Raw genomic sequence first — 20,333 nt, 5'->3', positions numbered from 1 at the left:
TTAAGTGCATATGTGTTATGTATAACAGTTCAGTGTATTATGTTGGTAGGTATATGCACCATTTTGCAGTATTGTCCATGATTTAAAATAAAATTGAGCAGTAAAAAGCAACGATCAGTGGAAAGATTAGCTTTCATAAGAAAAAGGAACATAAAAGGTGGTGGTGGGATTGGGTGCAGGGCGGGAGGGGGGGGGGGGGGTTCTCATTTGTTCTTCTTGCACCTACTGTATAAAGTATTCTTTATATAGACTAGTCACATTACCATAACAAGTCTCCTCTTTTGCCTAGAAGTCTAATAGTGGTTCAATTACAGGGTATTTATTATAGGTTACTGGCGCATAACGCAACTATACAATAGTGTAAAGCAAGATGCTGCACGTACTACAGTCATTTCAACTATTTTAAAAATAGTGAATTCAGAAATGGCTGTTTAGTAAATCAGCAGATTCAGACAGAGCAGCAATAATCTGCAAATGCGTTTTGTTTTACAACCATTATTTATATATGCATAGAACAACCAAACAGAGAATACTCTTTATATAACACCTCTACTACAGTTATATGATATGGGAATCAGTAATCTTGGTGGTAGGGATGGCAGCTGCCATAATCATGACTTGCCAGAACCCGGGTGCAGGAACTTCAACAAGGATTACTATGCCAACACATAGACTGCGAGAGGCGATGTTGGAGGTAATGGTTAGGCAGTGGGGAGGGGGTGATAGCGTTAGGCACTTAGAAGAGGGGGTAGGGTTAGGATATGGGGCAGAAGGGTCAGGTTTCGGTAAGGTTATGGGGGGGGGGGTGGGGGGTGGTTATGCTGCATGCAGGGAGGTTTAAGGGGTAGGGGGTTAGGACATTTACGGGGTCCAATGTAATGGGAAGCGGGTGTTGGTATATTGACGGGCAGCATCCCCACACCTAGGATTAAGTATGTATCCCATTTATATAGCACATACATACAAAAATATCTTATGCTGTGAATTTCATAATGTTATTGCAATTTGCACGGAATTGTTACAGAACACAGAGGCCTGATACTGGTCAGATGTGCTGGTGCCACACATGCAGCTGTCCTGCCTGCCCTCCTCCTTAGTATCTGGACTTATGCCCACCCCATTGCAGGAGCAAGAGGTCATTGTGAAGCAGGGGACCCATCTCTTCATGGCAGGCAGCCCGCAGGTCCATGATACTCCCAAATGACAAGATTGGTTTTGTGCACTTATTCAGTTGTTCCCATTCCATGGAAAGAACGTTCTATCAACAGACATACGATAGCAATCCATCTGCATGTTCTGTCTCTATTAATGTTTGTATGCACTAGCAGCGTATGTACAGTCTATGTACAGTCTGCAATAGCATTCTGCAATGTGTAACCAGATATGTAAGGGATGCATCTGCATTTGCACTTGAAACCAACTCAGAATCAGGCTCCCAGTGTAACATAAACCAGTATTTAATGAATTCTAGTTCATGGTATATGTACCCCATTGGCTGTACTCAAGGCCTGGAAATAAATGCTGTAACTCTTCACAGGTGAAAGAGGCGGGTTCCAGTATCCATTGTAGGTTCTGTTGTCTCCCACAGTAAAGAGCTGGGATGCCACCAATTGTGCCGGTTTCAGCTCTGCCGCAAAGTAATGAGGAGACTCCATGACTGAAGCATTCCGGTAACTCACTGGTACTGGAAAACATCCACTGCCATCTGCAGCCCTCCCTGACCTCTGGGTCCGCTCCTCCTTTACTACGAGCTGGTATACACTATACACACACAGGACAAGGACGAGAAAGTAGACAAATCATAGTCAAAGCGATAAACAGACTTTTAAGGGTAGATTTAAAGAAAAGAGAGCTATGGTGCGTTAACTATAATTATATTTTTTAGCAAGCTATAAAAATAATGATGTGTGTGTCTATGGGTGGAAGTGCTATAGAGTTCAGGCTATATTATTAAGGGCTGTGGATTACTTGTGTTTTGAAATATGCAGTTTTCAAGTAATAGTGCAGGATTCTGTAATCTATATATCTAAATATTTCCAGTGTGCAGTTAGAGAACTTCATCTGTAAAAGTATTTTCCTGCTTATGTGAACTTTTTCCCCGTCCTAAATTTATAGTCTATAAACATACTGTAGATATGCACTAGGGTTAATTTGTTGTCATTACAAATAACCAACCAATGCAAGCCCAAATAGAACATACAAACTCAAAATATATAGGTAAATTAACTCAAGAACTCAGTGCAGTGAGACTACCAGCTAAGAATTTCACCACTATGCTACCCATAAAAGAACTGTTTGTCAATGAATGTCCTGTGTCACAACTGTATATATATTATTTTTTTTAGCTGGAGAAACACAGGGGGGTATTAAATCCCGGGTCATGACTGTCGGTATGTCCAGACAGCCGTGATCCTGGCCCTTTTGCATTTTGCTCAACTGCAAATCACAAGGCGGGATTCAATGTCTCGCCTGGCGATCAGCAAAAAGGGGGCGTGTCCACATAAATGGGCGAGACTCGGCCGTGATCGTGACAATTCATGGCCGTACTTGGCAAAACGGGCCCGGAAGCTTTTAATGTTGGGCCCATTCTGTCGATCTGCCTCTTCAATTCAAGAATTCAGAGTTCTAAAGCAAAAGTTTGACACTACCATATGGGTGATTTTCCCATACAGATGGAGCCGCTCTCATTAGAGCGGCTCCTGGTGATAGAATCGGCATGCGTAGTCCCCACCAGCTGCTGGAGTCTGACAGAAAGAGATGTGTGCGTGCACGAGATGCTCGCATGCCCCGTTCTGTCGGAAGCCCTGCAGCCAGCTGCCCGCTCCCCCCCCACTCCCTGCCTGTCTCCCTGAAGCGGAGATGGGCAGGGAAGCACCCGGTCCCCACTCCCTGCCGCATTTCAGAGTGAGACTCACTCACGAGTGAGCCGCTCGCACGTCTCCGTCCACCTGTCACACCCCACGCCAGCCTTCGCCAGCGCTATAGATATGTCACGATGGCGGGCTGGCAGAGGCTGGCTCTATCTGTTTGTGGCAGCTGAGATCAGGATGTGAACAGGGTGTTTGTTCTCCTGGAATAAATTAATGTCTGGGATCAGTGTAGGCTTTGAAATTGTGAAACATGGAGATATGAAAAGTATATTGGGGTCAAATCTTGTCACAGGTGATTACGTAACAACATGATTGGTAGACTGATTAATTGACTGAGTGATCATAGACTATTAATGACAGTTACCTAGCTCTGCTTGATGTATTACCCAACTATTTGATGGACCTTAGAGCTAATGTTCCCAGTCTGGAGTGTGCAGAAATGCAACATTTCTGGAATAGTGAAACTAGTTGTTGAAATATTTACCTTATAGGAGCCCCCCGAGACTGCGCTGGCTTCAACCAAACCGTGATTGTAGTTTCAGTTTCATTCAAAGGGACCTCGGCTTCTGAGTCAGTCAGGGAAGGAGCTGTGAGAAAGTGTCAGAGGTTTATGCTGGGAAAATAGTTTAACGTATATACTCGAGTATAAGTCGACCCGAATATAAGCCGAGGCACCTAATTTTACAACAAAAAAACTGGGAAAACTTATTGACCCAAGTGGGACCCTCACTCGAGTATAAGCCGAGGGGGCTTTTTCAGCATAAAAAATGTTCTGAAAAAGTAGGCTTATACTCGAGTATATATGGTAACTACAGGGAGAAGAGACAACTACAAAAGTAGTAGACTGGGAACTATGACCAGATCCAGGGGACATTTGCAGACAGACAGAATGAAGGGGATAGCTGTACATTGCAGAGCAGAAACCTGCTAAACACCTGCTATTTTTGTGGCAATGCGGGTTGTGATAGGTGGTCCAAAGCCTTTGCTGGTGCTGGCTCGTATAGTAAATGAGTAGGTGGATCCAGGATACAGGCCAACAAACAGATGGTGGGTCTCGTTGCGCAGCTTGAAGATACGTCCCTTCTGGTTCAATAGATCTGCACTGGGATCTAAAGAACCCACTGCCTTGTAAGAGATCTAAGGGAGGGAGAGGCATATAGACAGGTTGGCAATATGAGCAAGAGCTGACAGAATTATTGACATATATATCTTACATGAGAAGTACGTATTGTGTAGTTCATTCATAGACAGTACATTAATATACTCATACATGGGTGATGGTTGATGACAACACATGATTTTTCAATACATAGAGGGGAACTGCTTGATGCTAAATGTACAGGATTGATGACAATTCCAACTCGCCTGGTACCTCATACATGGAGATGACCCCATTTGTCTCATTGGGAGGTTTCCACTGTAGATATATCTTCTCCTCAAAGGGTCCGCCCTGAATAGACTCCAAAGGGATAGGACCAGGCACTGAGGGGGAGACATTTGCTATTAATGATTAGCAACAAGACATAGCGACAGCAGCACTGTAAAGCTCTATCTCTATTTCAGTATTTTATGTACAGTAGGTATATGCACGGCCTTAACAGTGATAATTATAGATGCAATTTTACATACAACAATATTACATGCTGATCTCATAGGGTTACCGCCTCCCAGTAATTAAGACCAGAGTCCGGAGGGGTGGCATTCCCGGACTATACAATTATTGGGAATAGGGAGCTCGTAGCTTCCAATTCTTGGACATTCTATAGTCCGGGAACACAACCCTTCCGGACTCTGGTCTTAATTACTGGACTGTCCAAAATAATCCCGGGTGGTTCTAAGTTCTAACTCCATGATCTCTGCTATATAAATATGTTATGTCCTGTATTAAAATAGATCTGTTTTTATGTTTAAAATGTTGTCTAGTCTGCCAACGTACCGTCCTCCTCCGTGTGCACCACAATCTCTCCACTCTCCATTCTCCCCTCAGGGTTGCACAGAGCAAGCCGCAAATACACAGCAGTATGTGGCCGTAGGCCGCGCAAGGTGTAGTGGCTGGAGGTCAGGATCAGATCTTCAGCTTCCACTCGCTCCTCTCCCAGCTGGAAGCTGTAGTGTAGTGTTAAATTATAGCTGTGACATCGAGTAACAGTGTAGCCAAATGGTTCCCATTGCAGTGTTAGCTGTCTAGCACGGATATCCACCAGCTCCACGTTCTGTGGCCCATGCACCGGATCTGTGAAAAAAAAAAAACATTTTTACTCACTTACTCTAATTCAGCCTTTAAAATACTTATTTTGTGATCATCACACATTGCATTAAGGAAACATTTCCATTAATTTGATGAACACACAAATAGACTGCTCTGCTCTTACACATTCTTATTTTTCCTAATGTCTTATGATTTTCACAGGCTTGGTTTTTTACACTGTGTTAAATTCTATTTTCTGTAGTACTTCTATGTAATTTACTCTCTCATCCTGGATCCCCAGCATAACAGTACAGCCCAGCCTTTTACTGTCTCCCTTCACCTCAGATTTGCGCACTGTCCTTATCATTTTCCTTCTAGTGCTTTGACTCACAAACTTCCTCCTCCTCTGTCATTCTACTATTTATTTTTTGCAGTTTTGTTATCACATACTCCATCATCTCTATTCCCCCCCCCCCCCCCGCCTCCTGTATCACCCTCCCCTGTGCCCATGTTCTAGCTGAATGACAGACTACATGGTTGTTATCAGACAGCAGGGGGATGGCGGCTTGTGCCAGCTCTCCCCCTGTAAGAGGTGTCAGACGGCCCATGTCACTCACACTGCCTTGCGTCCCGGTCTTCTGCAAAGACCTGCCAGTCGTTCTGTCACTTATGCTCCACGACACACTGCGTGTCCATATCACTAAGCTACGATTTATGGATCACTCACCCCACTCAGACCTTGTAATTCTCCCCCTTAACCTCTTCAGTGTTGATATTTACATTGAAGCAATGGAACAATTATTAAAGTACAAATGAGCTCTGAACAATTAGTCACTTGGTACTGAGGACTGTGTACAAGCAACACAATGTTTTTTATTAACCCCTGGAGTGCCAATGGAAAATAGGTGTGAAAATTGGCAAGCAAACATTTTTATTCATCATAATGACCAGTATTGTTTACCTTATATAGGAAATATAATCTTTTTAAACACAACATTTTTTATTTGAATTTATATAACAAATGTGAGCGACGCTGGCACTTTTAGCAGATATCTTGGACATCTCTCACAGAGATGTTGGCACTCAAAAGCTTAAGATCATGGGGCCTATATTAAAATTTACAAAATGTCCTAGTTACTGTTCATTTTCACTTATTACTATAAATCTTAACAATAACAAATTATGTTTCTGCCTTAAACTTCAAAGAAATTAATCGGAGACAGTGCTACCAATAAATGTCCATCCGTCCCTTCACTATCATTATCCTGCCTGGTTCAGACCCACATGCACCCACATCATTAGGGTACGAAAGCTACGCACTGACAATTTGGAAGATTTTTCGCCCACTGGGGATGCGTAAGATGGAAAGTGGCCTGACACTGTCTTAAGATACTGCAAACAGTTAGTTATCTAGAATTTATTCAGTAGCCCCACATTGCCATTCACATATAGTCGATAGCTGTTGTGAGCATCGGTGATGATTTCGCAAGACAGAATTTATTTGATAATTAGGTCTCCGTGGTAGGGTAAGGCTAAGGTAGGAGTTCTATTTCACATTGGATGTTGCTATGGGCAACCAATCAGAATCTACTTCTTTAGCACCTTCTAGAAGATAATAGATAGTATCTGGTTGCCCATAGCAACAACCCATGTGAAATAGAACTCCCACCTTAGTAAATTTCCCTTGCAGTGTCAAGGTCTCTTGTTGCTACTGCATTCCTATAAAACACTGACAAGTCACTTGTTGCCTTCCCAGGACATACATAATAGTTAGTAACGTCATTATCAAAGTTAGAAGACATTTCTTTTTCTTTTTATAGCATATATACAGGGCAAAGAAAAGAGGCACACTCAGGTCATTCAAAAAATGGTTCTGGACTACAAAAGGTTTTACTACAGTAATAGCAGCTCCACATGAGTTTAAGATTGTATAGCTTTCGTTAAGACCGGTTGCATTATTTTTTCCAAGGGAATGTCAGTAGTAAAAGAAAAAAAAAAGAATGTGTTGGAGGGGACATTAACACACCTGGAATGGTTACGGATCAAAGGGTCAAATGTCGACATGTAAAAGGTTAACACATGCAAAAGGTCAACATGAGTTTTTTCAGAGTTTTTTTCTGTGTCAATGTGGTCACCGGAGCATGTCGACACCCAACTAGTGTAATTGCTATGCTTCAGGCCAAGTGCCTCATGACTACTCAGCACACTTTGTCATAGCCAATAGGAGACCGCGTGGATGGTAAAGTATAAAAAAGTAAAAAAAAAAGTAAAACCATGACATGTGTCGATCCTTGCCATGTCCACATGTTGTTTGTACCGACCTTTGATCAATGTTGACCTTGGGCAAAGGATCTTTTGCTGTCAACCTAGTGATTGTCGACCTAGATATTGTATATCTTTCATCTGGATACCCCTGGAATGTAGCCCTAATCAGTGCTTCCCATCACCCAGTTGTCTGAAATGGAACTGAACTACTGGTTCCTAAGGGAAGAATGTGTCTATCATGCTGGTTGTTTTCTGATTTCTTGCTTAGCAGACCCTTCCTCTTTTTTTCCTGGTGATAAAGTAATAATAAGTAACAGGAACAACATAATTAAGAGATACTGTATAATTAATATAACCATCCCATAGTGACATGAATAAGAAGTGCTCTGCTACTTAAGCCTTTCTAAAAAAGGCTAAACATCATGGAAGGAGAGGAACTCAGACGTCATTGACAAGTGCCTAAGTTCCTGCACACACCTCTATATGCCAAGGGTCCAGTGTACCCTATGGACTAATGCACATTCAACATGATGAACAGTATTTCTGGTCCTAACTCTAAACAATGAATGTTAGAAACCCGCTATGTAGGTGGTCATATTTACTATTTTAAATTGAGAGCAAAAAAGGTTTGACTAGCACCCCTCCAGACATGTAGTACAGGTTGAGTATCCCTTATCCAAATATCCATTATTAAATATTATGAGAACCGTAGTCTCCAGAATACTTTGTTTTTCTAGAAACCTACTGGGTTCATCTGTAACTGGCACTACTGGGTACATGATATGCAACTGGCACTAAATATGTGCAAGAAAATGATTGCTTGGCTTTCAAATTCAGTGTCTGAGATTGTACACATTTAAAACCTTGTTTTATGCACAAATAAAATATATTTGCATGTATTTAATGTGTTTTATGAGTTTATACAACATAAATTCAAGATACCTCATTGAAATATAAAAATATTCCAAAATCCGTAAAATTCCGTTATCCAAAATGCTTCTGGTCCCGAGCATTTTGGATAAGGGATACTCAACCTTTACACATACCATGGCAAGCTATAACTACTCTTCTCTAACCTAAGGCAGCTGCAGCCCTCCAAAGATGCCTGGCAAAATAAAATAAAACACAAAAGACAAGGAGAATATACATCTGAATCCTCTAGCTGGCAGATTAATGCAGGGCTTCAATATTTTGCTAATTACTAGATATAAATTAATGATCAGTTTCCTATTTTCTTCTTTTAACCACGACTACACTGTGCAATAGGAGCTATTGGTTATCAAATGTGTTTAGACACTAATTACACACTTTAATTTAGCGTTGGATATAATTTAACACTACTGTACTGTGAAAGGTCATACAGAGTTTATAATATGTTGACTACAATGAGGACTCTATGATGCTTTCCACCAGATGATTGGTATATATAATGTAGATTTATGTGTGCTGAGATATATCTATTAAATGCTTTATGTACAAATGTACACCATAGCCATGTCATGCTTGCCATTAATGCAATATAAATATAATGAGTTAAGAAAAAAAAGTTGGACATTTATAAAAGGTGTTGCACAAATGGAAGGGAAGTTCCTATTGTATAGTGCTGCTCCCCCTGCTGAAAGTCTGTTAACCACTTGAATGGGCAATAGTTTTTTTATGATTGAATTAGAACACTTATTTAAAATATATCTAATACAATTTTATCTATAAAAAGAATTTCCTTAAAAAAATAAAATTCAGTGCAGGATCGCTATAAACATTGGTTCACTTTTTCTGTGCCTGCATCTCTCTGTATCCACCAGGGTTCCAGAGGAAAGGTAATGGACTGCCTTTTCACATTTCTTTCATATTGGGTGCAGCCGCTGAATAGTTGGTGCTGCCGCAGGGACCAATTAGCAGTGGCTGGCAGCATGGCAGACACTGAGGGAAAGGACATACTTGACCAAACAAAAAAAGGCATTGGATTACTGACTCAACATCAGTTGGCTTGCAGTTCCCATAGGGACCCCCAAGCCACGTCTGGAACAAGGAAAGTAATCTCTGTCTGTGTTGGAGATCCCTGACGTAGTACCACCCCCTAAATCGTGCTGAAATCTCTGCCCCCTACCTGCTCCAACACAAAATTAGACAGTCAATCACTTACAGTCTGATGCCAACCCTATTTTTCCTAATTTGGAGAACCTGTTCGTACGTATACAGCATGGATTATCGCAGCTACGACCAGACCTGAATAAGGGACAATATCCACATAGCAGCATTGTTCATGCTGTTTGTTCGTTTAAAATATTGGTGCTGCCAACACTTGAATTTGAACAGGCCACAGGGGTGATGAAATGGTCTTCCATGCATTGATAACAACTCAGGAATCCTCTGTCCAGCACCACTAACCTTGTACATTCAACTAGTATAAAACACACACTAGGAGGAATTCAAGTGTGTGAATGTGTTTAGTGAAACTTGAATACTTTACATAAATGCACGCACCCAATTAGAAATGCCTATTCACAGTAAACGTGGTGAGGGTGTGATGAGTCTACTAAATGAGATCTGGGAGAAGTGTTTGAAAAAATGGGGAGACCTTCCCAAAAATAAGTGTTAAGAGCATTACTGGGCATAAAAAAAGTACAGTAGGTGTTTAAAAGGTGTCTAATGGCTGTTTCTATCATTGTTTTTTAAGTAAAAAAAATGATAAAAGCTTACAAATTAAATTTAATTACAAATGAATGAAACAAAAAAAAAGCCACAAAATGTATAAAAAAGGCGCTTTTAGGGTAATTTGATGCAATTAATTAAAAAAAAATAACACATGCAATTATTTTTGGTTGAAATGAATAATCTAACAAAAAAGTTGATTTTGAGGTAATTTGAGGCCATTTTTTTAACTTTACAAATGACATTTAATTATTGACCCGATTAAGCTATTTGAAGATTTCCAAATACTTACAGTAATTAGTCATTAGAGGTTTGACAAGGGTTTCTGAAGTCCCAACATTTTTACCTTAAAATAAAGATTTTCCCTACCTCTCCCCACTGTTGGGGGGGGGGGGGGCCGTGTTAGTGCGAACACAAAAATGCACATTTCTTGTGAAAAAGCCATGTGAGTTTGGAATTCAAAGTGTGAATTTGTACAAAAAACAGCTTGCACAAGACAACTCCCACTTGGGGCCTAATTCAGACCTATTTGCTAGGCTGCATTCACTCGCAGCCTTGTAAACAGTTGATAGAAAAGCAGAAGCAGCAACCCAGTACTAGCATTCTGGCTGCTGCCAGTCAGCATGACAGTACTTCAACTAAAGATGGACCAGGGGACACAAAGTTAAGGAAAGGGTATCTGAAATCTAAATATTTCACAATGTTAAAGAAAACCTCACCTCTAATAATGAAGGGAATGTTTACTGCCAAAAAATGTCAAATATCCAAAAAGCCATAAACCATACACAGTAACAAGGAAGACTCAGACCACCGGCCTTTGTTTGCAAGTGGTGGTCCTGCTAGTGCTGCTGCTGCTGTTTCATGCACTAAAAAATGCCTATTGTAGAAGCTAGAGCCAAACACAGTCAGGCATCTTATTCTGTAACCTTTTATTAATGATGATGCATTATTACAATGGGTCTAGTAGAGGTGTCACCTTTAAAACAGATAAATCAATGGCCTCCCCAAAAAACACTAATGCTGGAAAACAAAGGGCCTTATTCAGATTTCATCGGTGCTGCGCGCATTCGCACGCAGTACCGATGTTGTGCGTCTGCGCATGCGCAGGCGTGTTTCTGCGCATGTGCAGGCGCATGGTGCGTGCACCCACGGCGACCTTTCGGGTCGCCGGGTGCACGCACCCATGGCAGCGAGGGGGGGGGGGCGGAGATGGGCGGGGAGCGCTGGGCTGCCCCATTACCATATGCTGGGCGTTCTCATGGTAATGAGGCAGTGACGCGGGTGTGTGGGCCGGGTAGCTGACATCACCGGATGTCAGCTGCCCGCCCATATCACGCCAGCGTGCACGCAAACGTAAGTAACTCAAAAGTCACTTATATATGCGTGCACGCTAAACATCATTCGATGGTCACCGACCATCGAATGATGTGGGCGGACACCCCAGCAAAGCGAATGGATGTTTATGCAAAACATCCATTTGCTGCTGTGCGGGCGAAGCCGCACTTTGCTGGGGCGGCGGGGGGGGGGGGGGTGCGTTCGCCGGGCGGGGTTTGGTGGACTCGCAAGGCTGCGAATTCGCAGCCTTGCGAATCAACCTGAATAGCCCCCAAAGTGTGTTCACAAAGTCCTCAGGAGAGTCTAGGGGGTTCATGTTAGCTATGTATACATTATGCCATACAAGTCTGCGCATTTCTGACACTGTACTCATAGAGCATACTCCTTCCACCATTACTGTACCCTCTGCAAATGTGGGAATGAGGGGATGAGGGGGAAATTGTGTATCTGACACCAATGAGGATGGTGGTGATGATGATGATGATGATGACAATGTTGTTTGTGTCAAAGATGTAAGTCAGCCACCAGAAGTAACAGTTCTTGCAGGTAATACAATTAAGGCCATAGTCTTGTCTAGGCATAATATAAAAAGCTGCCTCTTGTGTGTGTAATAATTTGTACCCAAAATCCTGACATTTGTGAAAGTATCATTTGTGATGCCAACGTTAGTAGAGGCAGGGACATTAACCATCTAAGTACATCCTTCCTGCTATGTTCTTTGCAGTGAGTTCACGCAAGACTATTATTTAGAAAAATATATCATTTGTAAAACAACAAGTAGACTAATATCAGCTATCAGTAGTATGGACTAAAATATGCAATCTCCACCACCAACACCCTCATGATCAACCTATTTATTAAGCATCAGAGGTAGTCCTTCCAAAAAATTATTTTTCTGGAGCGCCACACAAACCAAGCACTTCGGCCACAACAAGCAAAATAAATTTCCTATTGCTGAAGTGCATGTTTTATTGAAGAAGAAAAAAAACAACAACACATGCCTATTTTAAAATGATATACAACATAAGAGTTGGTAGTAGGGCCAAAGGACAATTCCATCTTGCACCACTTGTGGACCAGACTTAGGAAGAAACACATGGTATGATCCCTTATACTCAGAATCTGTAGTGCAAATCATAAATGTACTGTACTACAGGCTGTGGTGTGTTACAGCCTCCTAAAAAAATGTATTGCATGGTAGGCTTATTTAGAGTTTGCAACTCTGTAGTACTAATATACACTATCTTGATTTTTTTCAACCCTTGTCAGGAATCCTAAGAATTAGTATTTTATTATTTTATGGTGCATATCTGTAGTCACAGTCATATGCCCTGTTATATACTGTAGTTCCCAAGTGTCCGTTCTGTGGCAGCCACGTGACCAGGTAAGCATGATCTTGTTTGTGCTGTCAGGCTCCAGACTCTGCTTTCTATCCGCTGTGGCAGTATGGGTTGGGATCGTTTGGTCTACAGGAAATTGGTCGACAAGCATTAGGTTGATACCGTTAGGTGGATTTGGTTCTAGGTCGACATGGTTCTAGGTTGACATGGGTCAAGGTCGACATGGGTCTAGGTCGACAGGTCATTAGATCGACACAAGTATTAGGTCAACAGCGTCTAGGTCGACAGTCAAAAGGTCGACATGGGGTTTTCACAGTTTTTTTACCCAGATGTCTACAAAGTCAACATGGACACAGTTTCCAATGCACCGCATCCTCTCGCATCGCTCGCTTCACTCATGATGCTTTAGGCACGGTGCATCGCTGTGCTCGGCACACTATTTTATTCTCCCACCACACCCTAGTGGAAGGTATGGCATGAAATACCGCCTGTCGGCATACGTCAGCTCAAAAAACAGTGAAAAACCCATGCCGACCTTTTGACTGTAGACCTAGACCCTGTCAACCTAATGCTTGTGTCGACCTAATGACCTGTCAACCTAAACCCATGTCGACCTTGACCCATGTTGACCTAGAACCATGTTGACCTATCCCCATGTCGACCTAACGGTGTTAACCCTAGGCTTGTTGACCAACTTGCTGTAGACCCAATGACCGTATCCCAGCAGTATCTGTATTTGGAGCCAAATCAGCTCCCTTTCTTTAGGTGCTGTTTCCCGCCAAACTGAATTTTCAGCCAATCAGCGTCCAGCCAGTCTTTTTAAAATCAGCAGCTTTTCCCGGCAAATAGCACTGCGAGCTTCCAGTCGCTGCTGTCTGGACTCTTCAGTGGCGTGATCCTCAGCTTGCTCAATGTGATCCCAGGCTTGCGTTTCCCTCTCTCCCCGACTGTGTGGCACTTCCTGCCCCCCCCCCCTTCCTCTCCCCTAGCTGCCGTTATCTTAGCTGCCTTTTCCGGGCAGAGAGGCGTGGGCAGAGCGGCGTGTATGGGCAGCGGGGGCCAGATCACTGAGTCCCCAACCAGTGCTTTGGCTGATGTGTGAGGGGCAGGGGGGAGAGGAGACTCTGGGATACCTGCTGCCGCTGCATCCTGATCTCTATGGCCACAGCAGTGGGAGGAGCAGCACACACTCACTATCACTGCCGCTCTCACACCAGCTGGGGGCACTGACATAGGAGAGCTGCCTCTGCACCAGGGTCCGGGCAGCGGCAGCTGGGAGCCTATAGTGCTATTTTCCAGGGGGTGGGAAGCGCTGCTGATTTTGAAAAGACTGTCCGGATGCTGTTGGCTGAGAGAATTCAACCAATCAGCATCAGGTTTAGTCTTTTCAAAATCAACTTTCCGTTCGGCAAATAGCGCAGCGCTACATACTTCCAGCAGCAGCTCTACTGGGCAGTGCAGTCTTCTCCATTGAGGTGAGCCCCTTGGATCCTCGGGACCCTGGGCAAGTGCCCATTAAGACCAATGGGAAAGACAGCAATGAGTAAGCTACATATGCATTTAAGTTATAGGCAATGCGGAGAAAGGTCTGAAAAAGATCATTAAGGCAATACTGCAAGACACTTAAATGCTCATCTACTCTCAGTTGACCTTTAGAAAGCCATTTGATTGCACATACATAATTTATAAACTCTAATACAGTATGTACAAATACGGCAGTAGAACAACCCTAGCAAGTACACATTCTGAACTAGAAGGACATTTGCAAACCTTCAGACCTATATTATTGACACACATATGTATATATTATATTAAATGTGGTTAGACCAAGCACCCAGACTATGTTTATCATTCCATACGAATGTCTATAACATCTTCGCATTCTAATCTCTGTAATCCATTCCTAAACACAATCCAAAATGTTACCATCCTACCAGCAATCTCTCCTACACCAACCTAAGGGTAACAAAGTAATCTGGGTGTTAATGGGGTAAGTCTCTAGAGTTAAAGGTTTGATAGAAAGCTAAACAATCAACAATTTATAAGGCGCTAACACAGTGGTCAGGGAACTCGGTCATCATTACCCCACGCAGTGCATGTTTTGCAGGTCTCCTCACAGAGGGGTTTATTCTAGTTCATTCTTTCTGACAAAATCCTTCTTAGATGGACAAAACCATGTGCACTGCAGGGGGGCAGATGTAACATGTGCAGATAGAATTAGATTTGGGTGAGTTATTTTGTTTCTGTGCAGGGAAAATACTGACTGCTTTATTTTACACTGCAATATAGATCTCACTTTGAAGAAAAACCCCACCCAAATCTAATTCTCTCTGCACAAGTTACATCTGCCCCACCCGCAGTGCACATGGTTTTGTCCATATAAGAAGGATTTTGTCAGAAAGAATGAACTAGAATAACCCCCAGAATCACAAGTGAAATAATTAACTCCACCTGCGGACCTTATAATATGTGTCTGTGAGTAATTAGTACACCTGTGCACCTGCTGGGTTACCAGCAAAACATGCACTGTGTGGGGTAATGAGGACCGAGTTCCCTGACCACTGCGCTAACACAAACCAAAATATGAGGCAATATAGAAATACATTTACAATTTGCAGTCTGCTGCTTTCAGGACAGAGGAGCTGAACCTCATACAAAACCAAAAATATAAATTTGACAAGGATGCACAGAATGACTATAAGTAAATAAACTAGTCTAAAACATATATAGTTAATTTTGATCAATAAATAAAAAAACATATAACCGGGCTTAAAGTGGTCCTGGAGAAGTGAGAGAACTCATTTCCCCTGACACTGACACCCACACACCCTCATTAGTCAAAGCCCTGGCCAGTGCCGGGGTTTTGGCATCCCCTGTACACTAAACATTTGTGCCCTACCTTCAATAAAGGGATAGTGGTCCCACAAGAAAGCGGTGTGGCCACACAATAGTAACTCCAATTAAAATTATGCCACAGAGTAGCACAATCATATTCACATTACACCGCATGTGGTGTCCCTGATTCCTATTGCCCCACATAGTAGTTCCCCTTTTTTTATGTAGTAGTGCCCCTTATTCAAATTACACTATATAGTAGTGCCCCTTATACACATAATGTCCACAGTAGTGCTACCCATGCAGATATCTGTCTCTGTCACTCCACCAGCTAACTGCTCATGTTCCTCAGCAGTTACACACCTTGTGTCCCTCCAGTAGCTGCCCTCCTCTCTGTGTCCCTACATCCCCCTCTAACCCTGTCTTCAGCATGCACAGAGCCTGCTCCTCTTATTGGCTCTTCTTCACTACACTGGCGGTGACCACATGACATCACAGAAGATGTTCCAGAAAAGGTAGCTGCTGGGACAGGCTTTTCTGCTCTGTTTGATAAAAACCTTACTAGCTTATGGGAAACTCTTCATAAATGGAGTGCCAGGAAAGGGGATATGTGGGTGCTACAGTATATATTGTGTCAGTGCTGTCACAAATAGGTGACAGAGGTAACACAAGGAAAAGTATTAAATAATTAAAAATTATAATAATGATGTTTTTATTTTGAAGCACTGGTGTGCAATTTACAAATTAACTAGGAATCAGTGACCTCACAGAGACAATGATAAATGGACAAAAAATACTATCTGACCCCTGTTTCATACTAGAAGCAGTTTCTGCCTTCTTTCCTACTATTTTGATGTTAAACAGTTGTATTTACATATAAATGTATTCTTGCTTGTGATAATATCAGGTACTACCTATTGTCGCTGGCAATCTATCAACTTGGATTGAAAGATAAAAAAATATATTAGAATCTAGATACTGTAAAATAGGCATTCTTCTTCTGTGTGTGTGGTTATTACTGAGCTGCAGGCACTGTATATGTAAACATCTGCCTTGCAGAGCTGAATAAAGGCAGACCATGCTTGAAGAAGACTGCTGCTGCTGCATGACACCATCAAGAAAGTTAAGGAGGATGGATGTATATTTAATGGGTGACTTAGGGACATACTGTAGGATAAAGTACATTTAGTGTGTGTGTGTGTGTGTGTGTGTGGGGGGGGGGGAGTACCACCCAACTGTCCCACTTTTCGCGGGAACATCCCGGTTTTTTGACACCTTTCCACATCCCGCCCACAGTTCGGTGTCCCCCCCTGTCGCCCCATGTCACTATCTGCCCAGCCCCACAGGCTGCAGAACTGACGTTTATTCTGCAGCCTGTGGGGCTGGGGACATAGCCAGCTGCTCAGAGAGCCACTAGCCATTCCACCACAGCTGTGAAAATGGGGCGTGGCCTCACAGAAATAGACCACGGCCCCACATCGCTAGACCACCCCCCCCTCCCAAAAAAAAAAAAAATTGGGGTCCCTCTTCGATGCAGGAAAAAGTTGGGAGGCATGTATATAAAGGGTACATCAGGGTAATTGCGGGAGTTGGTCAGCAACATGCAACGTACTGTACACTATGTGGATTGGATGATGGCATACATTTAATGAAGGATACAAGTAATATGGGATTTATCATGGTTAATAGTAGATGACCAGAACTTTTTTTCTGGTAAATGTTGGTCATTGTGCCTGCAACACACTCCCTACAGTGGTTATGCAGAGTGCACCACATAAAGGGTTGTGTTTATGTGTGCACACCTGATTTTAGACAAAAAACATACCACTTTATCTGTCCCTTTGCAGCCCATAAGGACTGAGCCACAGTAACTAAAGACAACACACTCTGTGAGAAGGGTTAACAGCCAAATCTTCCTATAGCCTATTTAAATCCACGCCGAATGCAGTTGGATCCAAGTCATTTCCGCACATTATCATACACTTTCCGCTTCATTTATTTTGCTCTGTCCCTGGAAAAATTGTGTGTCTTATTTTCAGTGTGATTACATTTTCATCATGACATATTCGCAGCCTCAGACAAAGGGGCCGCAGCTCTCCGAGCTGACTCATGGAAGAGGGAGCTACAGAGTACGCAAAGAAAAAAAATCTGTCCAGCTCGGAGCGTGCAAGGAATCCATAACTTGCAAGGGTGGAAAAAACAGAGGCAGCAGTGTACGGAAAGGGAGCAACATACTGAGGGGAAGAAAGAGAGTGGCTAAAGTGAAATAATAATAAAAAAGGACAGGGAGAATGAAACAAAGTGCTGAAAGGAAAAAGCACGATTGAAGAATGATGTAGAAAAATGGTTTAAAATAGAAAGAAAAGCTACAAAGAAGAATTAGTGGTGTAACTAACAGAACAATGCATACCAAAGCACAAACGGGCAGAGAACGCAAGGTAGAAAACAAAAGAGGAGTGAGAGACCTGGGTGATAGATCACAAAAATGAATGAGTGGAAGTAGAAGTGGTGATAGGGAAAGGGAGGGGTAGAGAATGCTGAAATAAGAGTCTGTAAGGTTTGCACAGGACAATAGCTGAATGGAGAAATTACCATAGAAGGCTACAGGCCAGATTCAGAGATTTCCTCAAACCTGATATTTATGTAACTCTCCAATGTTTAATGACCTGGACATGCGCAGAAGCCACACTGCTTATGCGCAGATCTGATCCTGCAATGTGGCCCACAGTTTTCCACAAGCCGCAGCAAGACTTTGACGCTGCTGGTGTGGGAAGCATAGTTGGGCTGGGTGGCATTCTGAATCCTTGGATGCAGCTTCACTCAGACATCCTGAGTTACCTGAGAGTTAGATTTTCACGCAGTTGACAGTGCGGCCTCTTTGGACGCAGCAGCAGAGCGGAGAAGCCAGCAGTGGGCATCCTTTCACTTATCCTGCTTATGCAGCTTTTGCTTATTTTTACACAGCTGCTGCCCCCCCCCCTCCTTCATCCCTGCTTGATGCTGCACTGTAAATCCACAAAAAATTCCTAGTGTGCGCAAGCATACATGGCCAATAAAGTTGATTCTATTCTATTCTATTCTATATCATAATGCAGCATCTGTACCATTAGCTCTGAATCAGTTCCCAAGATCAATAAAACAGAGGTGCAAATACAGGAACATTTTTTTTAAAGCTTTCCTAAAGGGCTAGAAGGATGGTTACAAGAGGAACAGAGTGAACCGAGGGATGGAAATGTGAAAAAAATAACAGAAATAAAAGATTAAAAAAATAAAAAATAAACAGAAGAATGTAATTTAACTGAGAGAGTTTAGCATAGTTGGGGATATTTAAGCCGCTCTGTCCACACTTCAATAGCTGGCCACCTCATGCATTATACAATAAGCGAGCTGGCACTGCCCTTGATGTGTGTTTATGCACAGACTGTGTGCTACCTGTCTCTGCATCCTTTATCTTTACCGAGCAGCCCTGACTCTTTAAGCATTGGAGCGCATGCTGAAATCACACCGTGGCAGGTGGCTCTTTACTGGCTGAACCGTTTGGCCTCAGAGACAGACACATAATACAAGACTAAGGACACTGTCATTAAAAAAAGGCTTGTCCTGTCTCTACCATAGTGCAGGCTATATGTGGATAAAGTGAGAGGAAAAGTTTGGGACAGAACAAATGGGGATGATAGCAACTTTATTTCTTATAGTTAGCGGTACTCTTTACCTAGAACGGCGCCCGTCGCGGGCATCGCGGGTACATTTATGCCTGCCCGCGACGCGACCGACGCGATGCCCGCGATTTTCCCATTGAAAACCATGTTAAACCTGAAAAATCGCGTCGGTCGCGTCGCGGCCGGCCATAAACGTACCCGCGATGCCCGCGACGCGATGCTCCCGATTTCCCATAGGAAGCAATGTTAAAAGCCGCGATGGACCCGATTTTAGTGTTAAATGCCTCAATCCACCCGATTTGGCCATAGAAATCAATGTTAAATGGGCCACAGAGCCCATTAACCCTTAAATGTCCCCCCAATTTTTGTACGCCACCCCACGATCCACGCCAACCCGAAGCGTGGCGAGCGCAGCGAGCCCGCGAGGGGCGGCGGTACGCGTCCTACGACCTTTTCATGCCCTACTATCCACGTCGGCGTGGAGTTGAGAATAGAATAGTGTGGCGAGCGCAGCGAGCCACCGAGCCCGAAGCGTGGCGAGCGCAGCGAGCCCCGCGAGGGGACGCAGATACCTTCACAGGTAAGCGCGTCCCCTCGCGGGCTTCACAGGTGTCCGTGGCGACCCGGACACCTGTGAAGCCCGCGAGGGGACGCGCTTACCTGTGAAGGTATCCGCCTCCCCTCGCGGGGCTCGCTGCGCTCGCCACGCTTCGGGCTCGGTGGCTCGCTGCGCTCGCCACACTATTCTATTCTCAACTCCACGCCGACGTGGATAGTAGGGCATGAAAAGGTCGTAGGACGCGTACCGCCGCCCCTCGCGGGCTCGCTGCGCTCGCCACGCTTCGGGTTGGCGTGGATCGTGGGGTGGCGTACAAAAATTGGGGGGACATTTAAGGGTTAATTGGGGCTATTTGGGCTCTGTAGCCCATTTAACATTGATTCCTATGGGAAAATCGCGGGCATTGAGGCATTTAACGCTAAAATCGCGGTCAATCAGGCTTTTTAACATTGTTCTCTATGGGAAAATCGCGGTAATCGCGGGTACCCGATTTTGATGTACCCGCGATTTACCCGCGATTTACCCGCGATGCCCGCGATTACCGCGATTTTACCCGCGATGCCCGCGATTTCAATCGTGGGCGCCGTTCTAGGTAAAGAGTACCTAGTTAGCAAGTGTGTTTCTGTGGGT

At 43.5% G+C, this 20,333-nt stretch overlaps 1 protein-coding gene across 12 annotated transcripts in view; it reads right to left on the bottom strand.

Moving 5' to 3' along the window:
• Positions 1-20,333, bottom strand: part of PTPRT (protein tyrosine phosphatase receptor type T) — a 281,209-nt gene that overhangs the window by 52,196 nt on the left and 208,680 nt on the right. For all 12 annotated transcript variants that reach the window (XM_083147730.1, XM_083147733.1, XM_083147726.1 and 9 more), the window contains exons 8-12: positions 4,807-5,103; positions 4,243-4,352; positions 3,806-4,007; positions 3,355-3,457; positions 1,488-1,761 (exon numbers count right to left, since the gene is read on the bottom strand). In XM_083147730.1, the coding sequence (XP_083003856.1) occupies positions 1,488-1,761; positions 3,355-3,457; positions 3,806-4,007; positions 4,243-4,352; positions 4,807-5,103 (986 nt within the window). The remainder of the gene's footprint in view (positions 1-1,487; positions 1,762-3,354; positions 3,458-3,805; positions 4,008-4,242; positions 4,353-4,806; positions 5,104-20,333) is intronic.

Source organism: Crinia signifera, chromosome 6, assembly GCF_055691185.1.
Source record: "Crinia signifera chromosome 6, ASM5569118v1, whole genome shotgun sequence".
NCBI lineage: Eukaryota > Metazoa > Chordata > Amphibia > Anura > Myobatrachidae > Crinia > Crinia signifera.
Note: the sequence above shows the minus strand (reverse complement) of the source record. Positions and strands in the feature narration are given on the sequence as shown.